Source organism: Sphaeramia orbicularis, chromosome 12 (genome assembly GCF_902148855.1).
Source record: "Sphaeramia orbicularis chromosome 12, fSphaOr1.1, whole genome shotgun sequence".
Lineage (NCBI taxonomy): Eukaryota > Metazoa > Chordata > Actinopteri > Kurtiformes > Apogonidae > Sphaeramia > Sphaeramia orbicularis.
In genome coordinates this window covers 58263114-58285163 of record NC_043968.1, presented here as the reverse complement: position 1 = coordinate 58285163, position 22050 = coordinate 58263114, and the positions used below count along the sequence as shown (strand labels likewise).

Genomic DNA, 22050 nt, shown 5'->3' with positions numbered 1-22050 from the left:
CTATAAATAATGACTACCCCAAATTCTCTCTTTGCGTTTTTTGGTGTAAAAAAGTAAAATTACATGAAAATGTTTACATCACCAATCTATATGTTTACAAAAAATATGAAGAACCTGAACAAATATGAACAAACGGAAATGTCTTAAGAAAAGTAAATGCAATTTTACCAATATTCTGCCTGTTACTAAATGTTTTGTGCCATTGTAATGCACATGTGTAAATGATAAACTGATAAACCGAGGCAGAATATTGTTAAAATGTTAAAATTGCACTTATTTTTCGTAAGACAATTCAAGTTGTTCATGTTATTCAGATTTTTAAGGAAACTTTGTAGATGTAGACCTGATCATAATATAATTTTACTTTTTTTACTGTTACTATTTTACTGGTCCGGCCCACTGGAGATCATCTTGGGCTGAATTTGGCCCCTGAACTGAAATAATTTTGACACCCCTGGTCTAAGCACTGGCTTCATAACACACCCACATTGTGACCTGTGACCTCCCGCCATGTAAGGACACATATCAACACAACTCCTACAGTGCAATGTTCGTAGAAATGAAGCTATGCTGGTAACACTATGTAAACCCTCTACAGTTCAGCAGGAAAGTTTTATATTAGATTAAAAAGTTTTAAAGAAGTATTTGACTGAAGTAGAGCAACGTCAGTGACCGTTATTACAAAGATTCTTGCATGTGGCCAAAAATACGCCCAAATACACACACACACACACACACACACACGCACACACACACACACACACACACACACACACACACACACGCTTTTATCAGAAGCTGAATCAAAGTGTGCTCGAAGTGCACAGCAGGAAATTGTTTTTCTCTGCCAAGTTTTGAGGACACCAAAGTGCAGTTCTGTCAAAACACGTCAGATTACTTGAGGAGGAGCTGCATGTTGATTCACTGGGGGAATAAAAAGAAACTGCCTTGAAAAGTTGGCCTGTTTCTCCACCTGTGTGCCCTCAGCCATCTATCCATGAATGTGGGTCGCTGCCTCTGACAGACACACACACACCTCTGAGCTCAGACAGTTTTCTGCCTCGCAGCATAAACACTACAACACGGTCTCAGCTGTCACGATACGCCAGTTATGTAGGGGCCGTGTTCTTCTTTGACTCTTTTCCTGTGGTGAATATTGAACCCTTCGACATGAGCTCATTGAAAAAACATCCTCCTTAAATTTTCATGTTTCCTTGTTTTGTCTCCACATCTCACTTTACTTCATTTCCATGGATTACAGGTTTTATTTCAACATTATTTGACTAACTTAGCTGCCACATTGTAAAACATTTCAAGTTTACACAGTGTAAAAGTAAAAGAGTAAATTAATAATAAATGACTATACAATAAATGGACATATCCACAGTATCTTCATCCACTAGATTAAAGCTGTTTTGAAGCTTTGATTTTAGCATGTGAGCATCTCCATCTTCCTCTTTTGCAGCTTAAAGCAGGGCCTCGGCTAAACATTTGGATGCCCTAGGCTCAGTTGCCCCCTTGAAAAAACAAACAATAATAGCGGTCACCTTTAATTGTTATAACTTATATCAATAACAACAATAATAACAATAATAATCGTAAAACTTCAGAAAAGGGTGTTCAAAAGTCAAAAGGACCACATAACATCATGTCTCAGTATGTACAACGGGCAAAACACACACAACTATGAACACAAGCATCTGAAAGTGTCAAATCTACTCCAGTCCTCTGCTGGGTGATGGTAGTTGGTCAGAGCTGGGGTCTACAGACCTACTGGTCGGCTGGGGTTGAGGATGGGTCGGCTGGAGTTGATTGATGAATGAACTGCTGGTTGGTTGGTTGGTTGGTTGTTCATCATCTGGTTCTTCGTCTCGGCCCTGTGCTCCTCCTTGCACATATTTCAGCACTGACCCTGCATATTTTTAAGAAATACAAAGAAAGGGGATTAGCATAGGAAGACACTCAAACATTCTCAAACATTAAGAATTTAAAAATTTAATACAGTTTAAACATTTAAAACTGGAGTCATGTACCACTCCAACTAGGGATGGGAATCGAGAACCGGTTCTTTTTTAGAACCAGTTCCTGGTAGCTCGATTCCTTGGAATCGTTTGCCTGCCTGCTCAGTGATTCTGCTCATTGATGCCACCTTCACTGTGCATGCGTGATGACGTCACATGCACTGTGCGTTGTTTTGGTCAGAGCGTAGCCAACATGGCATTGAGGCAGAAACGCTCCAAAAGATGACACCAGGTCCACTTGTAACACTTGCAAAGCTTCCATTTCTTCAAAAGGGTGGAATCCCTCCAATATGCTCAAACATTTGTCCACAGCATGTGATTCATTTACAGGAACTATTAATACACTACTTAGCGACACTTGTGAATCTAGCGGCAGAGTGAACATCAGGCCGGTTCTGGTGCGGGAAACAAACATCCTGCACCCTCAAATAAAAGTTTGTGAAGGTAGGGGGAAGGAAATGAGGTGTACAACAACGGGAGACAGGAATTAGTAAAGCGTCTTAAGTTTCACTTTCACTGTATGCCCCCCCGAACCCGGCCCGGTGTCATCTGTTATTATTATTTGTGCATACTGTATATTTTATATTTTCTGTGCAGACATGGTAATATAAAAGACAGTTGATGCAAACACACCCATTTGTACTCTTTTATTACTTCACCCAATGAGAATCCATAAGAGAATCGATAAGGAATCAGAATTGTTAAATTCTTATCGAATTCCCATCCCGAACTCCAACCCCTTTTACACCACAGCACTTCTTGATCTTTAAGCATGGACTTCTTCTGAAAGCATTATATGCTACTGTTTAAATGGAAAGCCACATTTTGTTGTAGTGGAAGGAATGCAGTTGAGTCTACTTAATCAAATGTAAATCATATTATAATTAGCACAGTTATTGGTTTGGGATACATACAGTGTTCCATCATAACATCATTCTAAATCTATTCTGAAATAAAAATGTAGAGGAGTCATCCTAAACAAAAATTACATATCAGTGTTAAAAAAATAGGGAACAGCTAACTTTATGCCCATCTTATGTTGTGACATTAAAAACCACTTTCACAAGGACATCATGGACCAAACAGATATAGATCTGGATGTAAAAGATACATTAAAGTACAGATACTGTGTATTGATTCTATTCTATTCTATTTCATGCAGCAAATCCCTCCCAAAATGACATCTGAAGACACAAAATGCTTCCAGTAAAGTTAAAAATTGCTCGTGACAATGTCATAGCTAATGTCTGGTTAGGCTGAGGTACAATGGCTAAAATAAGGAACTAATATGACACATTTTTTTAAGAAGTACTGTGCTTATTTATGGTTTAGAGTCTTCAGAATTTATTATTCTGTCCGTTCCATCCCCACTAACCTCCTTCTGAAATTTGCTCCCATTTAATGTCACAAAACCGACATAATTTTTTCTTTTTACATTCATTTATTCATACAACAACAAGAGGAGGTTATGATTCCAGTCATGAATTAGCCAGTATTATCTTTTTCCTGGTTGAGCTGAACATTAACAACTCAAACATGACCAGTAACTACATGTGCACCTATCAAAGCTACACCTTCTCATCTGGCATGTCTCACAGCACCAGTAAAAATTTGAACATTAACAACCCTCCTCCCTCCAAAGCTCCGCCCACTTCCCCCTGTCTGAGCTCTGACGCTCTCCTCCTCTCACCTGACGCACACAGTGGAGGTGGAGGCGGAGGTCTGCTTTGGCGTGTTCGCGGACCCCTCCCTCAGTAATCAGACACATCATCCACCTGCTGCGGCTCCTGTTTCATCAGTTGACCCTGTATTTAACCCTTTCATGCACAGTGGTCACTCCAGTGGACAGTTCTTCTACAGCTGTTCTCTTGTATATTCATGGATTTTGTTGTTTTACTTGCATATCAACCAACACAGTGGACACTTATGCACCATCCCATAATACACTGCAATTCATACCGTTACTGTAACATTCCTGTTCTTGATAAACCTGATCCGCAGAAACATATTTGAGTGTAAATCAATTGTTAGTTGTTATTAGACTGTAATTAACAGTTTGTTTGTTTGTTTGTTTGTTTAAGTTGTTGTGTTTTGTTGTTTTTTGCATATTATTTGAGTGAGTAATAACTACTATTATAGTATGTTAAAATGTGAGAAAACATCAGATTAGCAACATTAAAAAAACATTTATTTCATAGTTTTCACACAGTATGACAGTAAATACATGTTTCTTTGCTTCAAAAATTAAACGCATGGTGTCCAGCTGAGTGGACATTTTTGTAACTCCATGAAAAATAGGTTCATAAAAAAAAAAAAAATTCAATCACATTGTTTTTTTCATGCCTAAAGAGGAATAAAAACACTCAGGAAAAAAATCTTGATTAAGGTTCTCATAATTCATGCATGAAAGGGTTAAGGGTCTGGTCTGTGCAGCGCTGGGTCAGTGTCTTCAGTGCAGCACATCAGCTGGGCAATGACATGCCCAGGTGATGGGTGCATGTACTGTGAGCGGCCAGACTTTCCGTGGACATTTGAGGTTTCATAGTCCATACCTTTATCATCCTGCATCATCCTACATTGTGTGACACCAAGTACATGTAAGCGGAGTCCCGCGGTCATAAAAGCTGACCTTTGTGCAGACCTGTCTGCAGACTCCAGTACACCAGACTCCAGGACTTCATCTCCATCCTTCATTCATCAGACTCTGACTGCTGCAGATGGGTTGTTCTGTTTGTTCCCCTCAGTTGTTGTTTCTGTTAATAAATCCATTTTTTTCCTTCAACACTGTGCATTTGAGTCCTGCCCATTCACATCCTAAACAGGAGACTGTGATCAGTGACAGGAGGAGCAGTGGGAGCGAAATGTCAGATTCAGAGGTACCGGTACTGGATGTGGGACGGCGGTAATGGATGACTGACAGGAGGCTCAGCCAGGCTCGGCCAATTATTTCATTCGGACTGAATAAAATGATTGATCAGACTTTTATCAAAAATATATGAGAATTAAACATTTTTGAGTTTCAAAACCTGGTGGATTTCTTTAACATTTTAGTTTGACACATGCTTATTAGGAGCATTTGAAGATGACAAAAGAAACGTGTAAAAATGCCACATCATAATGTATAGCTTTAACTTGATTGTTTATTACTTCCGCCAAGGATGTTATGTTTTTGTCGGCGTTGGTTTGTCTGTTTGTCTGTCTGTTTGTGTAACTCAAAAGGTTATGGACAGATTTGGATGAAATGTAAGGAAATTTGGAGGAAATGTTGATACTGGCACAAGGAACAAATTATTACATTTTGGTGGTGATCAGGGGTGGGGGGGCCACTGATCTGCCTTGGCGGAGGTCTGCACTCTCCGAGTGCTTCTACTTTTTTATTGCGTTGCAGTTGCTCTTGTAAACTCTGAAAGTCTCTCGTCTATTAAACCGACTGTATATCACAGCAAATTCAGCTCACACTGGGTTGACTTTTTATGACTCCACATTTCACCCAAACCAATGTGTCAAGAGAGGCTAAAAGCATTGCTGTAAATCAACTCCAAGTTTAAAGTGTTTGCGTTGGGTGTGGTGATTTTTCACTGGCCTTTACTCGCTCCTCTGCAACTCTCTCCTTAATAGGATCCAGTGCATTCCTTCTCCAGCTCAGCTCCGCTTTCCCTTGGAATGCTTGTTACTGCTGCAGCACCATCCTCACTTGGCCTAGATATGTCAGCCAAAAGCATCTTCCACCAGCCAATGTCATTCACATGCAGGACAAATAATTACAAACCTCGCGGAGAGAGAGAGAGAGAGAGATGGGGAAGCAGAGACAGTACACTGATGGTTGAGGTGCTAATTCTACCGATGCACACTCAATTTTCCTGCACTGCTTCATGAGGATGCACCACAAGAAACCTACTGTTGACAAGCGCCGCTCCTCCACTCTGACACAAGCAGGAATAAAGTAAACAGCAGTCCAAGATACGAGCTGGAGCAGAACACACAGAGAATACCAACTCAGAGCAAAACAAGAGGCCAGTGATTACATAAGACACAGTGTGTGTACCAGTCTGGAGAAAGTAGTAGAAATCACTCATTACCTTTAATGAGCAATTTCAATCTCTTTGACTCTCAAACTTTTTGGCTTCAAAGAGCGATTACAACTAATGCACAGCTTTAAAAGGCAATATGTAATTTTTGTCCTCCTTGACTTTACATCCTGTACACTCTTTGTTGTGTGATATAATCAAGTACTTGCTCGAGATTCTTCCAAGTATTAAAATAAACCTCAACAGGGTGATGCAGGTTAAATGACAGCTTGTAGTTCTAATTTGTTGGTATGATGACTATCTTTTATTTATCTGACTTTGAAAAATGAGAACATAGAAAACAGTTGGGCGAAACAGCTCTTGTGCAGAGTGAATAAGTGCAGTCAGTTAAGTATCATACTAGCCTTTGGGATAGATTTTTTTTTTCTGAACATGACCCTAACAAGGACTAAGTGGCTGAGAAAAGAAATAAATGACTGTGAATATATGAATAAATATGAATGAATGAATGAATGAATGGAGAAAAGGAAAGATGGGTCAAAGAAAGATGTTGGATGGACAGATGGATGGATGAAGAATGAAGAAAGGATGTTGAAAGAAAGATTTTGGAGGCAAAGAAGGGTGAAGGAAGGAAGGAAGGAAGGAAGCAAGAAGAAAGGAAGGAAGGATGGATAGATGGATGGATGGATGGATGGATACTGAAGAAAGGATGTTGAAAGAAAGATTTTGGGGGTAAAGATGGATGGATGGATGATGGATGGATGATGGATGGATGATGGATGGATGGATGGATGGATGGATGGATGGATGAAGACTGAAGAAAGGATGTTGAAAGAAAGATTTTGGAGGTAAAGAAGGGTGAAGGAAGGAAGGAAGGAAGGAAAGATGGATGGATGGATGGATGAAGACTGAAGAAAGGATGTTGAAAGAAAGATTTTGGAGGTAAAGAAGGGTGGGTGAATGAATGAATGAAGGAAGGAAGGAAGGAAGGAAGGAGGGAAGGAAGGATGAAGAATGAAGAAAGGATGTTGAAAGAAAGATTTTGGAGGTAAAGAAGGGTGAAGGAAGGAAGGAAGGAAGGAAGGAAGGAAGGAAGGAAGGAAGGATGGATGGATGGATGGATGAAGACTGAAGAGAGGATGTTGAAGGAAAGATTTTGGAGGTAAAGAAGGGTGGGTGAATGAATGAATGAATGAATGAATGAAGGAAGGAAGGAAGGAAGGATGAAGACTGAAGAAAGGATGTTGAAAGAAAGATTTTGGAGGTAAAGAAGGGTGAAGGAAGGAAGGAAGGAAGGAAGGAAAGATGGATGGATGGATGCTCAACACCACTCGTGTACCAGTGACAGTGGATGGGTCCTGTTCTCCTGTTCTCCAGTGTGGGCTGAGGGGACAAAGGTAGACAGCATATGCATCCAGTTCATTTCCATCAACACCTGATTGATCTGGGTCTTTGCAGCATCAGTGTGTTTGTGTTTTGTTTTAGTTTACAGACTGTTGTGGATGCTCGAAGTTGTAGCTCTGTGTGGACGTCCCTTTACTGCTCTGAGGTCCATGTTAGTAGTAGGTTGAATCATGAAGGTCCACCTGATGTCACAACAACCAAACACACACGAATGTCACTTTTAATCCACATTATTTGGCTGTTCACCGGATCACACCACAACATGTACGTTTGGAAGTTTTAATGAGGAGAGATACAGTATGGATGTGAACCTTGACCTCTGATGTCTGGATGGGAGAGAGGAGACTCAGTGTGGGGGTTTAGTCCCAGGTAGAACGTTCTCCTGAGCCAATTATGGACCCCCTGTGGTGACCGAAAAGAGAGGAAAGGAGGCCTTAGGGGATAAATGAGGAGACAGTGATGGGGGGGGGGGGGGGGGGTGAGAGGACAGGGGTACACAGAGGTCGGTAGGGTGAGCAGGTATAGGAGGGTTTACCAGGGGATTAGACGACTGGTTTAGGCCTTTAGTTAACTTCATTTATCCTCTAGAATTTATTTTCTATATTTTCTATATTAGCAACCAGTAATGCAATAAACCACTAATGTATTAATTTTGGCTGTTTTAAATAGTAATAAAGCCAATAACATAATAACTTGGCAATAACGTAATAAAGTTTTTGAGCCAATAACATAATAACATTTTGCCAATAATGCGATAATAGTATGTATGTACAGACATACATACTCCAACAGGTTTGGAACCAAAACCTGTGACAGGATATCACCATCACTCATACTTCTGGTGAAACTAACCAGGTTTAAAGTGTAGAAGTTGAGCACAAAAATGAACTACCGAAGTCATCAACAAGCAGAGGTGGGAAGTAATTAAGTAAAAGTACTTTGTTTCTGTACTTAAGTAGATTTTTTAGGTATCTGTACTTTACTTCAGTATTTATTTTTCTGGCAACTTTTTTACTTTTACTCCCTACATTTTTCCATAAATATCTGTACTTTATGCTCACATTTTTAGAATAGGCTCCTTACTTTTTCACGGGGTCAGTACCAGAATCCTGCACAGGATCAATATCAGAGTCCTGCATGGGTCCACTTTTTCCAAACTTCTCCACCCGTACCCTCAAAGCTGAGTACCACGACCCAACCCCTGATTAAACACATTGTCTACACAGTAGCTCACTCTTAAGGGCTTTATTTTTGGCTAAAACACACGCCATCAATAAATCTCTAATATGTGTAATATTGACGTCTTTAACTGTATATAAACAGAGGTGAAGCTCATTTCAAAATAAAACAAACCGGCTGTGGATCAACCACAGTGAAATTAGATGATCATCATCATTAAATGCCCTGAAAATGATTTTCATCCATGAATCTTTTTTTTTGTTTTCACTTCTTTGCCTGCAACCCACCTGCATTTCATTTAATTTTACTCATGAAAATTCTTATGATATATGATTATCTATATGGTTTTGCTTGGTTAAACAAATATTTTTTCATTCATGGCAAAAAATGCAGTTTTACTTTTTTACTTTATTACAATTGAGAAGTTGTACTTTTTTACTTTTAAGTAAAGGAGTTGAATCAGTACTTCTACTTTTACGAGTATTTTTTCACCCAAGTAGCTGTACTTTTACTTAAGTACAGAATGTGAGTACTTTTGCCACCTCTGGCATTCCCTCAGACAGAATGTTCTCTTCACACAAGCCTCAGCTGTTGCCAGTAAAGGTACATTTTGGTGTCCCATTCTGTGGTGTTGATCCACGCCTCTCCTGAACTGATGGTTGGGATTGATTTATACGGTGACAAATGTCTGTGTGTCAAATCCTGATGTATTAAGGCTGTTGTAATAGACTGGATATGAATCACTAATCAGCTCTGTTGTGGCCTTCAGTGGCATTGAGCCGTTTCCCGCTCTCTCACTTCCTCTGTAGACTTATCCGTTCTGTGTCTGCTTCTGTCGGCTCTAGGATGATGGAATACTGCATTTTTAATCCAGGCTTTTAACACTACAGATGTAACTGGTACACAGCAGGTCATTCTGTTGTATTTTCTGGAGGTATTTCACAGGGAGGTGACATGATAAACAGGAGCCTTCAGTTCAGATGTGCAGTTCTCTGGACGTACCTTGACCTTCAGCCTCCATAATCATTTCAGTTCATCTTTGCCTCCTCGTGAACATTTGGACCAAATCTGAAGACATTTCTTCAAGGTGCCCCTGGGATATCCTGCTCATTACAATGACCTGTCATCCTTACATCTAAATCAGGGGTGTCAAACTCATTTTCTTCCAGGGGCCACATTCAGCCCAATTTAATCTGAAGTGGGCTGGACCAGTAAAATAAAAACATGATAGCCAATTAATAATAACAACTCTAACTTCTTTTAGTGCAAAAAATAACATTCAGTCATGCCAATATTGACATTTACAAACTGTCCAAGCAAAAAGGATGTGAATAACCTGAAAAAAATTTAGTTTAAGAAATATAAGTACAATTTTGTCAATATTATGCCGCGACTTATCATTTACACATATGCATTACAGATCAGATCTACAACGGCACAAAACATTTAGTAACAGGCAGAATATTGTTAAAATTCCACTTAATTTTCCTTTAGACATTTCAGGTTGTTCATATTTGTTCAGGTTATTCACATTTTATTGTTAAAGGATAATTTGTTAATGTAAACATTTTCATAATTTAATGTTTTTTGCACTAAATCAAAGAGAAAAAAATGGTGTTGTCGTTATTTATAGGTTATTATATTATTTTCGAGTTTGATGCCCTAACTTGCACTTTGCAAATTCATTCCGCGGGCCGGATTAGAACCTTTGGCGGGCCGGTTTTGGCCCCTGGGCCACATGTTTGACACCTGTGATCTAAATGAACCTTTGTGCCAAGTTTTATGACATATTGACAAACTATTCCGCAGATATTATAGATGTAATGGGGACTGAGTGACAAAGACATGTTATTTAGATACACGGTGGACAGATCAAAAACAAATCAGAAGCAACAGCACGTCCAATGGTTTTCCTGTTGTGTATCTAATAAACTAAAGTGGTTGGCGTCCCACTGATTTTGTACAAATAAAAACTGCACCATTAAATTATTCACTCCAATGACAAAGCCAGTGAAAAACAATTCCAGGCACTGTCCCTTTCTATTTATCTGCTCCAGAATTTAAGGAGTTTGTCCAATTCATAACAGGATGAAAAGAAGTAACAAGAACAACTCCAAAATGTTACATGAACTTTTATGATTTTCTTAAATTAGTTCTGAAAAACCGTTACAAAAACAAAACCCAAGGACAAACAGAAAGACAAAAACTGCTTCTCCTGTGACCCCTCTCCCATTTTACATTTCATATGCGTGACGTCACAGCCACAGGTCACCGCTGTTTGACCTCTGACCGTGGCTTTCTTGTCCATTCATAGTCTTTATTCAAGGCACCCTGACAGAAATGGGGCTCTTCTTTGCTCATTGTAGACCCCTCTCTCTCTTCATGAGATGATAAAAAGTGTTCGGCTACAGAGAGACGAAGACAAGCACTTACAGTACATAGAAACACACACTCTGATGTGTTTCAATTTTTTTTTTTTTTTTTTACAGTTCCTTTCAAACTCACTCACACACTCACAAACGTAGTTACTTAGTCACAGACTGAAGGACTGCACTGTACAAGAACCTAAACAAATTCTGCTGGTCAAAGACATTTATATTTATAATGCAGACCTTTCTCTGAGTCCACAACACACACACACTAGGGGTGTAACGGTACAGAAAAATTTTGGTTCGGTACAGGGGTCTTCGGTTCGATACATTTTCTGTACAGTGAAGCAGACCAGTGAAGTCAGGGGTATGGGGGGGGGGGGGGGGGGGTGCATTCCGTAACTATATGTGGGACACGGGACATTTCTACAAAATATTGTTCAGTCCTTTGTGCATTAACAGGCATCCCACACGTTATGTATTTTTGAATGTTCAATGTTCGTTTATGGCAAACGCTGTAATTTACCGAGTGTTTTTGAACACCTCACAGCATTCCCTGAGGTGCTGTGAAAGTGACCTCACAGTAACACCACAGCAGAGGCACAGTGAAGGAGAAGAGGAGCAGGTTCACTTGATTTTACCAACTTGAGTTAAACATGCTTCGAATGTCCGATCCAGCTTCTGTGCCTCTGTTATACTCTTGTTGTCATGTTTTGTTTTTTTTTACAGCGGTGCTGAGAATTCGCCGCCACTGAATGTATATAGAGGAAACCCTGCACATGGGGTCTGCTTGTGTCCACCCTGCTTCCCGAGTGATTGCGTTCTTCACGTAGGCTACATGTATTTGTTCGGTACACCTCCATATTGTATCGAAGGCCAAACAAGTGCGCCGTTACACCCCTAACACACGTGCACACACAAACACACACACGCGCACACACAGGCCAGGGGTCCTGTCCTGGTGATGGGAATATTCCAGTTGGGGCTGTGGTTCTGTACAGTGCACCAGCCCCCTGCTACTCGATCCAGTTCTGATGGCACTCAGGGACCTGGTTTCAGTGGGATCCGGTAAGTTTGGTATGGTCTGATGTGGACTGAAATCCACTTCAGATCAGGTCAGACCAGCTCCTAACTTCTTCGGCCCTCCTCCTCTGAGTCTGCAGTCCATCTGTCCCCTCAGTGTTCTGAAACAACAGCACACAACAAGGGTTTTTAAAGGGTTCTCTGTGTTCCAATCCTCATTGTAGATGTTAAATAAACCCAGATTCTCACTTTTTTTTGGCCAGGATGACACATATTCAGCCTGAAATGATATGTTTTGCATATTTCGTGCTTTTGCTAATAAATTTAAAAGGAATAAATGATTATATTATCTGCAGATAAAGCTTTGGACAAGGAACATGGATATGAATATATTTTAATGTGTGATTTATGGTTTGGGAGTTATTGAACAAAACGCCTCATAAGTATAATAATATATATGTATGCATACATGATTGAACCATCAACTTTAAGTATTATGCCACGTTTCCACTACATGGAACCGGCTCAACTCGGCTCGGCTCAGCTCGACTCGACTTGGGTACCAGGTCCTATTCCTGGAGACCGTTTCCATTACAGGATACTACCGACTTTACAGTACCTGGACGTCATAGCAAGGTGGCGTGTTACTTCCATGTCGTCTGCTCAGAGAGTTGCTGATAAACTCTCTTGTTGCGTGTTGTCTCGTCAAGCTCATACTGAATTTTTACATCTGAACCTCTTCGACTGACCATGGTGTAGTTTTGCGGGCTGTCATCATGTGGATTAACTTACTGCTATATTTACTGTCAACTTCCGCATCTGTTTTTTGTAAAACGGCGAGTCATAGAGATGACTCTTTGACCAATCAGTGGTCTGCAGTGTTTACACGTCACGTTTTAGTATCTGGTCCCCAGTCCTGGAACCTCAGTGGAGGTGATACCAAAAAACTAGTACCGGGTACCAGATTCCAGGTCCTTTTTTGTAATGGAAACACAAAAAGGCCGAGCCGAGTTGAGCCAGTACCACGTAGTGGAAACGCGGCATTACAGTCAATTATATTCTGCTGTGTGCACATTAAATGATAAGAATCAGCACAGACAGAAAGGAGAAATGCACAGTTTTTTCACCTGCCGATGCTTTCAACAATACATTTTTACATGAACACTGCATTTCAAGTCTTTACAATTTTAAGATTTAATATACGAGTAACCCTCTTGACAGCTACAAGCTTCATCAACATTGTATATAAACAGAAATATCTTCTTCTGAAGTTGCAATAATATCCTAAGGTGAATACATTTCCATGCACAAAATATCCCACAGTTTGTGTTTATTCTGAAAAAAGACATTATTCCTACTAAGCTCATGAATCTTCCATTAATATTCCACAGTCTGGTGGCGCTCCTCTCACCAGTGGCCCTTGGCAGCAGTGCTCCTCCTCTGCTGTGAGATGCTGTAGATCTCCTGCAGCTGCTTCTTCTGGTCGTCGCTGAGCGGAGCCGTCAAACTCTGGTACCAGCCTGCATCTGTATTCTGGACCCCTGAAACACAGACACAAGGCCAATGGTAAAGACTCTACTGTGTCCCTATGAGTTTGTCAGCCACGGTTCATTTTACACACATCAAACATCTGATTTAGTTTAGTTTCAAGGGGCATGGATGTCCAGACGTCACCAAAGGAAAGTTCTGAACTATGTCATGAGCAGGTAATGATTAGAAAATTAACAATAAATGCACACACTCATGCTCTAATGAGTACATTAAGATGCATCAGACGTTCACAAAGTACCAGCTTTAATCATACAGACAGTTTTAGACCTGTGTGATCCACTACACGCAGAAATGATTAGAAAACTGACAAATGTGAGAAGTTAAAGTTTCCCGAATGCACTTTCCTCTTTGTTATTAAAAAGCGGAGTTAAGTGACATGTAGAGGGACATATAAGCAAACCCAAAAAGAATTCGTAAACGTCAGCTAACACTAGCAGAGGTTAGCAGACTTTTGGTAGTGGCTGTCATGGATGTGTACAGAATGGTTACCAGTCCCTCCAGTGGACACTTGTTGAACTCCAGCAAAAAAATCCCCTGCAGTTAAAAAGCATCTTTCTCATGAGTCATAAATGAGTCCTAAGATTATTATTATTATTATTACATTATAATTGTAAGATGGATCTTTATTTATGTGGATAAAGCCCCTTGTTCGGCTACTAACCCTTTCACGCATTATGGTCACTACAGTGGACAGCTATTCTATAGCTGTCCTTTTGTATATACTTGGATTTTGTTGTTTTACTTGTATATCAGTGGACACTTATTGGTCAAAACACAGTAATGTCCTGTCAGAGAGCGAACTTTAATTGATTTCCATTCCAACAGTTATTTCAATATAAAGTAGCTCCTTGTTTTGGATAATCCCTTAAGGTCCAACTAAAGCAAAAATGAATTTAAAAGTAAAACTGTGGGTCATTTAGCAACACTAATCTGTCAAATTGTCTCTAAAATGTCCTGTCAGAGAGATTTCAAATACTGTGCTTTGACCCTTATGCATCATCTCATACACTGTAATTAATACCATTACTGTAACTTTCCTGTTCTTGATAAACCTGATCTGCAGTAAAATATTTTAGAGTAAATGAACTGCTAATTGTTATTAGACTGTAATTAACATGTTTTTTTTTTTTAAACGAAAAGTTGTTTTTTTGGTTGCATATTATCTGAGTGAGTAATAACTAGCATTATAGTATGTTAAAAATGTAAGGAAACATCACATTAGCAGCATTAAAAAAAATGTATTTCGTAGTTTCAGTCAGTAAATGCATGTTTCTTTGCTTCAAAAACATGGTGTCCAGCTGAGTGGATATTTTTGTAACTCCATGAAAAATAGGTTCATAAAAAAATGTTCAATCTCATTGTTTTTTTAATGCCTAAAGAGGAATAAAAGCACACAGGAAAAAAACAGTGAATAAGGTTCTCATAATTCACGCATGAAAGGGTTAAATTATCTGAGAATATTGGAGTATGCTGATTACAATAGGACTTAGGAAAAGTAAATGAATCATCGTTAGGTAGATAGGCAAATATTTTAAAATATGTTTGTATTTATTTAAAACATTTCAGCTATTAAAGATTATAATGTAAATTGTGTCTCTTACCACATGTTTAAGGGCCCCTATTTATAAGCTGTTACAAAAGGTATCTTGTAAATGAATTGTTGATCTTAACTGTTTGTAATAATTTAATAATAAATTGATGGATGGATGGATGGATGTTTTCTGTCACTGCTGTGTACACATTGAGCATTGTTCCACATGTGTACTGAGCCACAAACACAGAAGTAACATGGAAGCCAGAGATATTTTTGGCTCAAGGACTAATGAGCAGCTTTCTGTAGAAAAGAATGGATGCCATTTGGGGGTTTGTAATCCACTTCTAACAATACATCCATAGTAGTTGTTTTTAAACAAAGCAAAGATGTACACTACTATTAACGGTCCTTTTGTTTGTATGTCTACAGATTTTCTTAACCGATATACCCATTTCGCATTTTTGTGTGAAAATCTGGTATTTTTCCTACATTTAATTTACTGATCTTACAGATGCTCATAAAAGCTCAGAGTAAAGTTGATGGTCATTGTATCAAAAACTGAGAAAACTGAAGAAAAAGTCACTTTTTTCAGTCAAATCTCTTATTAACTGAACATAAACCAAGTGTGTCCATCCACTGTCATTGATCCAACTCCATGGGTTTTACTGGTGAATCAATGTTGTAGAAGATGACAGTGTTTCCACGTTCACTACGGAGCCTCTGAACGTCCAAATGGGTCATATCTGATGACCATGAAAAGATGACAAACTATTTTACACCAATTATTTCCATGGATTGATAGGATTAAAGGATCAGCAGTTATTAAACAGTTACATAAGTGGATGGTTTTGGTCAACAGTGTTTGGGTCTTTATGGGTTAAAAAAATTACTTTCTTTCTTTGTTTTCTTCAACACATATCGTCCATATTATGATATTATGACTTGACTTACTGAGCAGGGCGGCGGTAAAGAACTGATACTCGTCTTCTCCGTTGTCGTAGTCTAGAGGCGTGCTGTACTCCTCTAGCGGCGTCCCCTCAAAGCCGTCGTCATCCCAGTAGTCATCTTCATCCTCGTCATCATCCTCACCGCCCTGTCCTGTTGGCATGCTGCACTGCTGCTGCATGGCGTTCCGGTTCTCATTAACCTCGTCCTCGTCACTGGGGATCTCCTCTGTCCAAGCACAAATACATACATTCGGATCAATGCCTCAATATGTACACCTGCTTGGTATTCTGATCCAGACAACTTTATTGATCCACAGAAGGGCAATTCATTTGCTGCTTAACCAAGACACACACGCAACTAAATAACTCAAGGTTAAATTAATTACATGTCAATGGTAACAGATCATTCATGGGTCAGAACGAGGGAAAAACAAGCAGCAAAACATAAAATATTTTGTTCGATTACATGTAAATAATGAAATATTTATTGGCAACCAGTTAAAAAGTTGTTGTGTACATGCGTAGTGGTGTCATATTTTGCTGGACCAATAATGATCATATTGATAACACCATACTCCCCAAAATAACTACTGAGATTACAGATCTTTAAAAAAAAAAAAAATTCAAATGGTTCAGTAACAGCACTCAGTCACAACATGAGTTATTAGACAAAAATAGATGCTGTGAATACAATTCAGCCTCATTAAATGGAGAGAAATGCATCAAAATGCACTGTTAGGATCATTAAAGACATAGTATGTCATTTTCCTAAAAAAAAAATACAGATGAATAAATATAAAATATAAATAATTCCTCCTAATCATCACTTCTGACTCTCTGTCATTGTGTTGTGATGGATTTACCTACATACTTCTGCTTGTATTTACTACTTTTCTCTAGTTTTGATGTGTTCAGGATGTTTCTAGACTTCAACTTTTGGGCAGTGAATACAGGACCGAATCGCTCATCATGCATGGGCGGAATAATAATAATAATAATAATAATAATGACTGTTTAACTGTGCACTTGTCTCTTCGTGCACCGTTCATGCTGTGATTAAGTTCTGTCTGAGACACAAAGCCTTGGGAAAAGCTCACAAAGGAAGAGGAAGTGAGGACTTCAGCTGTATTTCTTCTAGAACTTCCTTATAGTGTTACAGCGCCATCACTACTGATTCTTCTTATTCATTGTACTGCATGCTCAACTACCGCGCTGTCTGCCTTCTTTGTTGAGCAGAGATACAAAGTTTGAACAATTTGTTTATAATGCAAACAAGAAAAGATACGTTTGTATGTAACACTCTATGATATGTAATATTATTTATTTCTACAGTGCCACATTGTATATGCATACAGATACCTGGTGACAACAAGGGGTTTGGGAGGATCAAGGGGGTTTTGTTTGAGTTTCTTTGTGTGTGTGTGAGAATACCTGTGTGTTATCATTGTTCTGTATTTTGAAAATTCAATAAACATATCTAAACACAAAAGAGAAGATATATTAATACACTGGTATTAATATAAGAAGTGGGTTCAATACAAATACCAAAACCTGATGACAATGCTGACATTTGTAGAGGTTCTAGTGTCACATCACTAATGAACCTACGTATCTAAAATAATGTTAATCCCATGAAGGTTGTATTTTTAGGAGCATTTGTCAATTTGTCAAGGATGCGAATCTGAACAGCAAAGTGAGATACAACTCTGAAAATATAATTGGTGTTCTGGAAAGCCATTCAGCACATAGTTAGAACTTTTCACGGAGTGTATGATTTGATCTCGTAAAGAAAATCCATTTAAAAAACATCACTGAGTACATCCTTAACAGTGCTCGTTATTTACTGTTTGTGTTTGCTGCCAAATTGGCCCCAATTTAAGTAACACCTCCATGCTCCCAGATGTCACCCAGTCTACAGTGTTTTCATAAATGATAGAAGAAATAGACCAAGTTAGTTGAATATAAAACTGTAAACCCTGGTTTTCCACAGAAAATAGATCGTCAGACCTCTGTGATCTGAAGAAAAGAAACACTGGGGTGCTGAGGTGAAGATCTGTAATATTATCCTGTTATTTCCTAATAAATGTCACTGTGGACTTACGGGAACTTTGCTCTAATACTTTATATTTCTTCCATAAACGTCATGCTTTTGTACTCCTTCCTCATAGCCAAGAGCAACTTCCAAATCAGAGCGTATGCATATTTCACTGAGGGGAAATGTATGCTTTTCTATTAAGAATACATCATTTTGAAGCATTAAATGCGGTGAAATCAATGCATTTTAAATACCAAGCCACAGGAGAAAGCCCTAGACCTTCACCGTGGCACTAAGTTAATTTATCTGTCTGCCCCACTACCAGTAGACAAGGTTTAGAAATCTAATTCCTTTATGCGTGACTGAACCAAAGCAGAGCCAGCAGGCCTGCGAAAGTAAATGTGGTGCACCTAATTTGAGCTCGGGGCTGAATCAAGATTTGAGTGGCGCAAGATTCGATGCCGGCAAAAGTGAAGAATCTCATTTCATTATCTTCTCTAAGCCAATTTCATTCCCATTTCTTCTTTCTTTCCCCCTCCATTCATTTTCCTGTAGTTCCTCAGCCTCTGTCCTGCACTCTGCCCAAACTTCACTTCGGCCTCGTTTTCTCACCGTTCTGGTCTTCGTCCTGGGTCCCGGCCCGAGCCAGCAGGTCTGGTTTGTTGAGGAGACGGGAAGCATAAAGGTGTTTGAGGCCGAGGAAGAGGAGGAGGATGGAGGGGATGATCTGAGCGGCAACTCCGTCCAGCACCGCCGGCCGATTGGGCAGGTCCATCAGCACACTCAGGCCAATGATGCACATCTTACGATCGTGGAGTCTGATGAATGGATAGAGACGGGAAGAGAAAAGTAAAGTCAAATCCTCAAAACCTAATCAACTAAAAGGGGTCATATTTTGCTAAACTCACTTTTATTAGTCTTTGGTACATTTATTTGTGTATTTGGACCCTAATAGTTCAAAAAGTTTGAATTTGAACACTCTAGGTGCTGCAAAGCTATCTTTATATTCATTCTGGCAAAAATCAAGTGGATTTCTACAACCTGTTTCAATTCCTTCTTAATTTGTTAAGCTTTATTACTAGTTACGTCACAACATTTGCACATATAAGGTCAAGACTTCTGACAAACATTTCTCAGAGTACGCCATAATTGTTTATCAGCAGCAGCAGTTGTAGTCCATAGTGAAACTAGAAAAGCACTTGGAGAGCGCAGACCTCCACCAAGGCAGATCAGTGCCAGATACAAGATACTGTTATAAGCTATGGGTGTATCAAATTGGAGGCTAATCGGAGTTGTTTTGAATTTTTTATGAATTTTTGAAAATTGCTCAATGATGAGAGATCGGAAAATCTGAGATTTTGTGACCTTGCTGTGACCTTGAACTTTGGCCTACTTGGCCCAAAATTTAATGGGTTTGTCCCAGAGCCTAGGCCTATCTGTGGGTAAAATTTGGTAAAGATGGTTGTAATAGTTTTCCCGTAAAGTTGCTAACAAACAAACAAACACACAAACAAAGAAACACACAAAGCAAAGTGATCACAATACCTCCTGGCAGAGGTAACTAGAAAAGCACTTGGAGAGTGTAGACCTCCGCCAAGATAAATCACAATGTTCAGTTGTTGGCTGAATGGGACAGAGCAGCATAGCCAACAACCTGGAGGAGGTGGGGTCATTTGCATTTAAAGGGCCAGCACTATAACAACCTTTCTGGTGTCATTACTCAGAAATAGGGTTGAAGATGGACCTGTGGAGTTGAATTAATGAAGAATTTAGACCCAAGCATAGCATGTACAGTTTATGTAGACCACAGGGAAATGTTTGAAAATGCAGAATTCCTTTTTAAAAAAGCAAAATATCACTCCTTTAAACCTTCGTCTATTTGAAGCTGGGATAGGCTCCAGTACCCTGCGACCCCCATAGATATCTGCACGTCTTACACCTCTACATGCTGTAATCAACATGCAACTTTTTGAATTTCGTAGTCATAGTATTGGCATTAGCATAGCATGTTTTCAAATATACATAAATGGCTAAATCAACAGTATGTCCTCTATTTGACTGATTTGTGTACTTGCATTATAGAAAAGATTTCCAATGATAATAATTCATTGACATCTGTAATTTATTCACTATTTCATTTGGACATCTCTCAGCATGCAGTGATTATGTATCTATGTTTAGGACTTTTATTGTGAAAGGTAACAGAAGTGATGGATATGCAGTGTGCAGTAAACAGCGTCCTTTGCTGGTGTTTTGATTGATGATGCCTTATGCTACACATTACATACTGTACTGTTAAGACGAAGTAGAGAATACATTTGCATGATTTTTTTAATGGGGAAAACTGAAATTTAACTAATTAATTCTGACTTTAATTTCATTCTTATCTTTGACACAAAGCCTTCACTCTCAGAATATTGGTGAAATCGGTTTTCTTCAAAAATGATTAAAAAAATAAATAAATAAAATTATTGTAATACTAAAAGGTTAATTTGAAATTGTTTTGGCGTGTTGTACCTGTTTTTCCTGACACTTATTCCGCTATTAATGCAGACTATTTAATGTTTAGCTCCAGGTTGCTAATTAAAGAGTGGTGTTAGTGGTTCCCGCTGTACAAGAATAAAATGCCTCGACAAAGTATGAAACCTTAATGAACAGTGAGTTTTCATGTTTTTCATTTGGCCCTTTTCACCTTCTCTGAATGCAGACTTTCCTCATAAAGCCTGAAAAACTCAAATATTAAAAGTCAACATAAAATGAACAAAACAAAAGCTGCTTATGCACTCATAAAACACAACTGAAGCAAAAACCAAACTCAAAGAATACATAAAAATAAAAACTGACAGACATTTGGAAACCATGGGAACTGTGCTTCTTACCCCAGGAAGAACTCTGTGTCGTTCATCCACTGGTTGATGAAGTGGGCTGTGATGGGCTGTGGGCTGTGTGGGAAGTGCATGTTGTCCAGAGTGTGAAAGAGCAGGCCTGGGTTGTAGTACAAAGCAGCGATGGCCACCTGCAGACACATGGTCCTCAGTTCACTGGACTTCACTCCACGCATTAAACGCTCCAGCACCGCCTCCACAAACAGAGGGATGCACTGCAGGGGAAACATGACAACTGTCAATGTCTGTTTATGCAGATGAGACTCACATGAACTTCAAATGTGGAGGTGATTTCCAATAATGGGGAGAGGTCTGTTACAGGTATATCTAGAACCTTTTTCTACTCCCAGCTACAACCTTTAACAAGCTCATACTTATTCTCATCTTATTTTGAAAAATACTATAAATAAACAAGTATTAGACTCATGAATTTTTTTTTTTTTTTTTACACCGAATAATACAAGACTTTGGCTTTAGAAAGTGGTCGGAGTATAGACAGGTTTATTTGCACCAGTTCCTTCAGGGTAATGTTACAGCGGTAGAGATGTAAGTTGGTCTTGACACCGAGGAACAAACTCTGATTACTTCACTAGTCACGTTAACTGTTAAACTCAGATGTTTCACATTCACAATAAGGCAGGAAAGTGGATGGACAGGAAACTGAGGACAAGGCGAACACATTATCTGAACCCACTTTATCCTCACTAGGGTCACGGGGGTCGCTTGGAGCCTATCCCAGCTACTTATGTGCGAAGGTGGGGTACATCCTGGACATTTCACCAGTTCATCGCAGGGCTGACATATAGAGACAAACAATCACTCTCACATTCACACCTATGGGCAATTTAGATTAACCAATTAACCTATCAGTGCATGTCTTTGGATGGTGGGAGGAAGCTGGAGTACCCGGAGAGAACCCACGCAGACACGGGGAGAACATGCAAACTCCACACAGAAAGGTCCCACCCCTGTCGACTGGTGTTGGAATCGAACCCAGGACCTTCTTGCTGTGAGGCATGAGTGCTAACCACTGCACCACCGTGTTATATTATATTATATTATATTATATCTTGA

The 22050-nt window shown here is 39.3% G+C and overlaps 1 protein-coding gene across 2 annotated transcripts in view; it reads right to left on the bottom strand.

Annotated features, from left to right (window-relative positions):
- Positions 1–10748: 10748 nt before the first annotated feature.
- Positions 10749–22050, bottom strand: part of ipo8 (importin 8) — a 38005-nt gene continuing 26703 nt past the window's right edge. For both annotated transcript variants that reach the window (XM_030150116.1, XM_030150117.1), the window contains exons 21-25: positions 20971–21191; positions 18704–18909; positions 16061–16282; positions 13436–13565; positions 10749–12185 (exon numbers count right to left, since the gene is read on the bottom strand). In XM_030150116.1, coding sequence (XP_030005976.1) covers position 12185; positions 13436–13565; positions 16061–16282; positions 18704–18909; positions 20971–21191 — 780 coding nt within the window. In that variant the 3' untranslated portion in view covers positions 10749–12184. The remainder of the gene's footprint in view (positions 12186–13435; positions 13566–16060; positions 16283–18703; positions 18910–20970; positions 21192–22050) is intronic.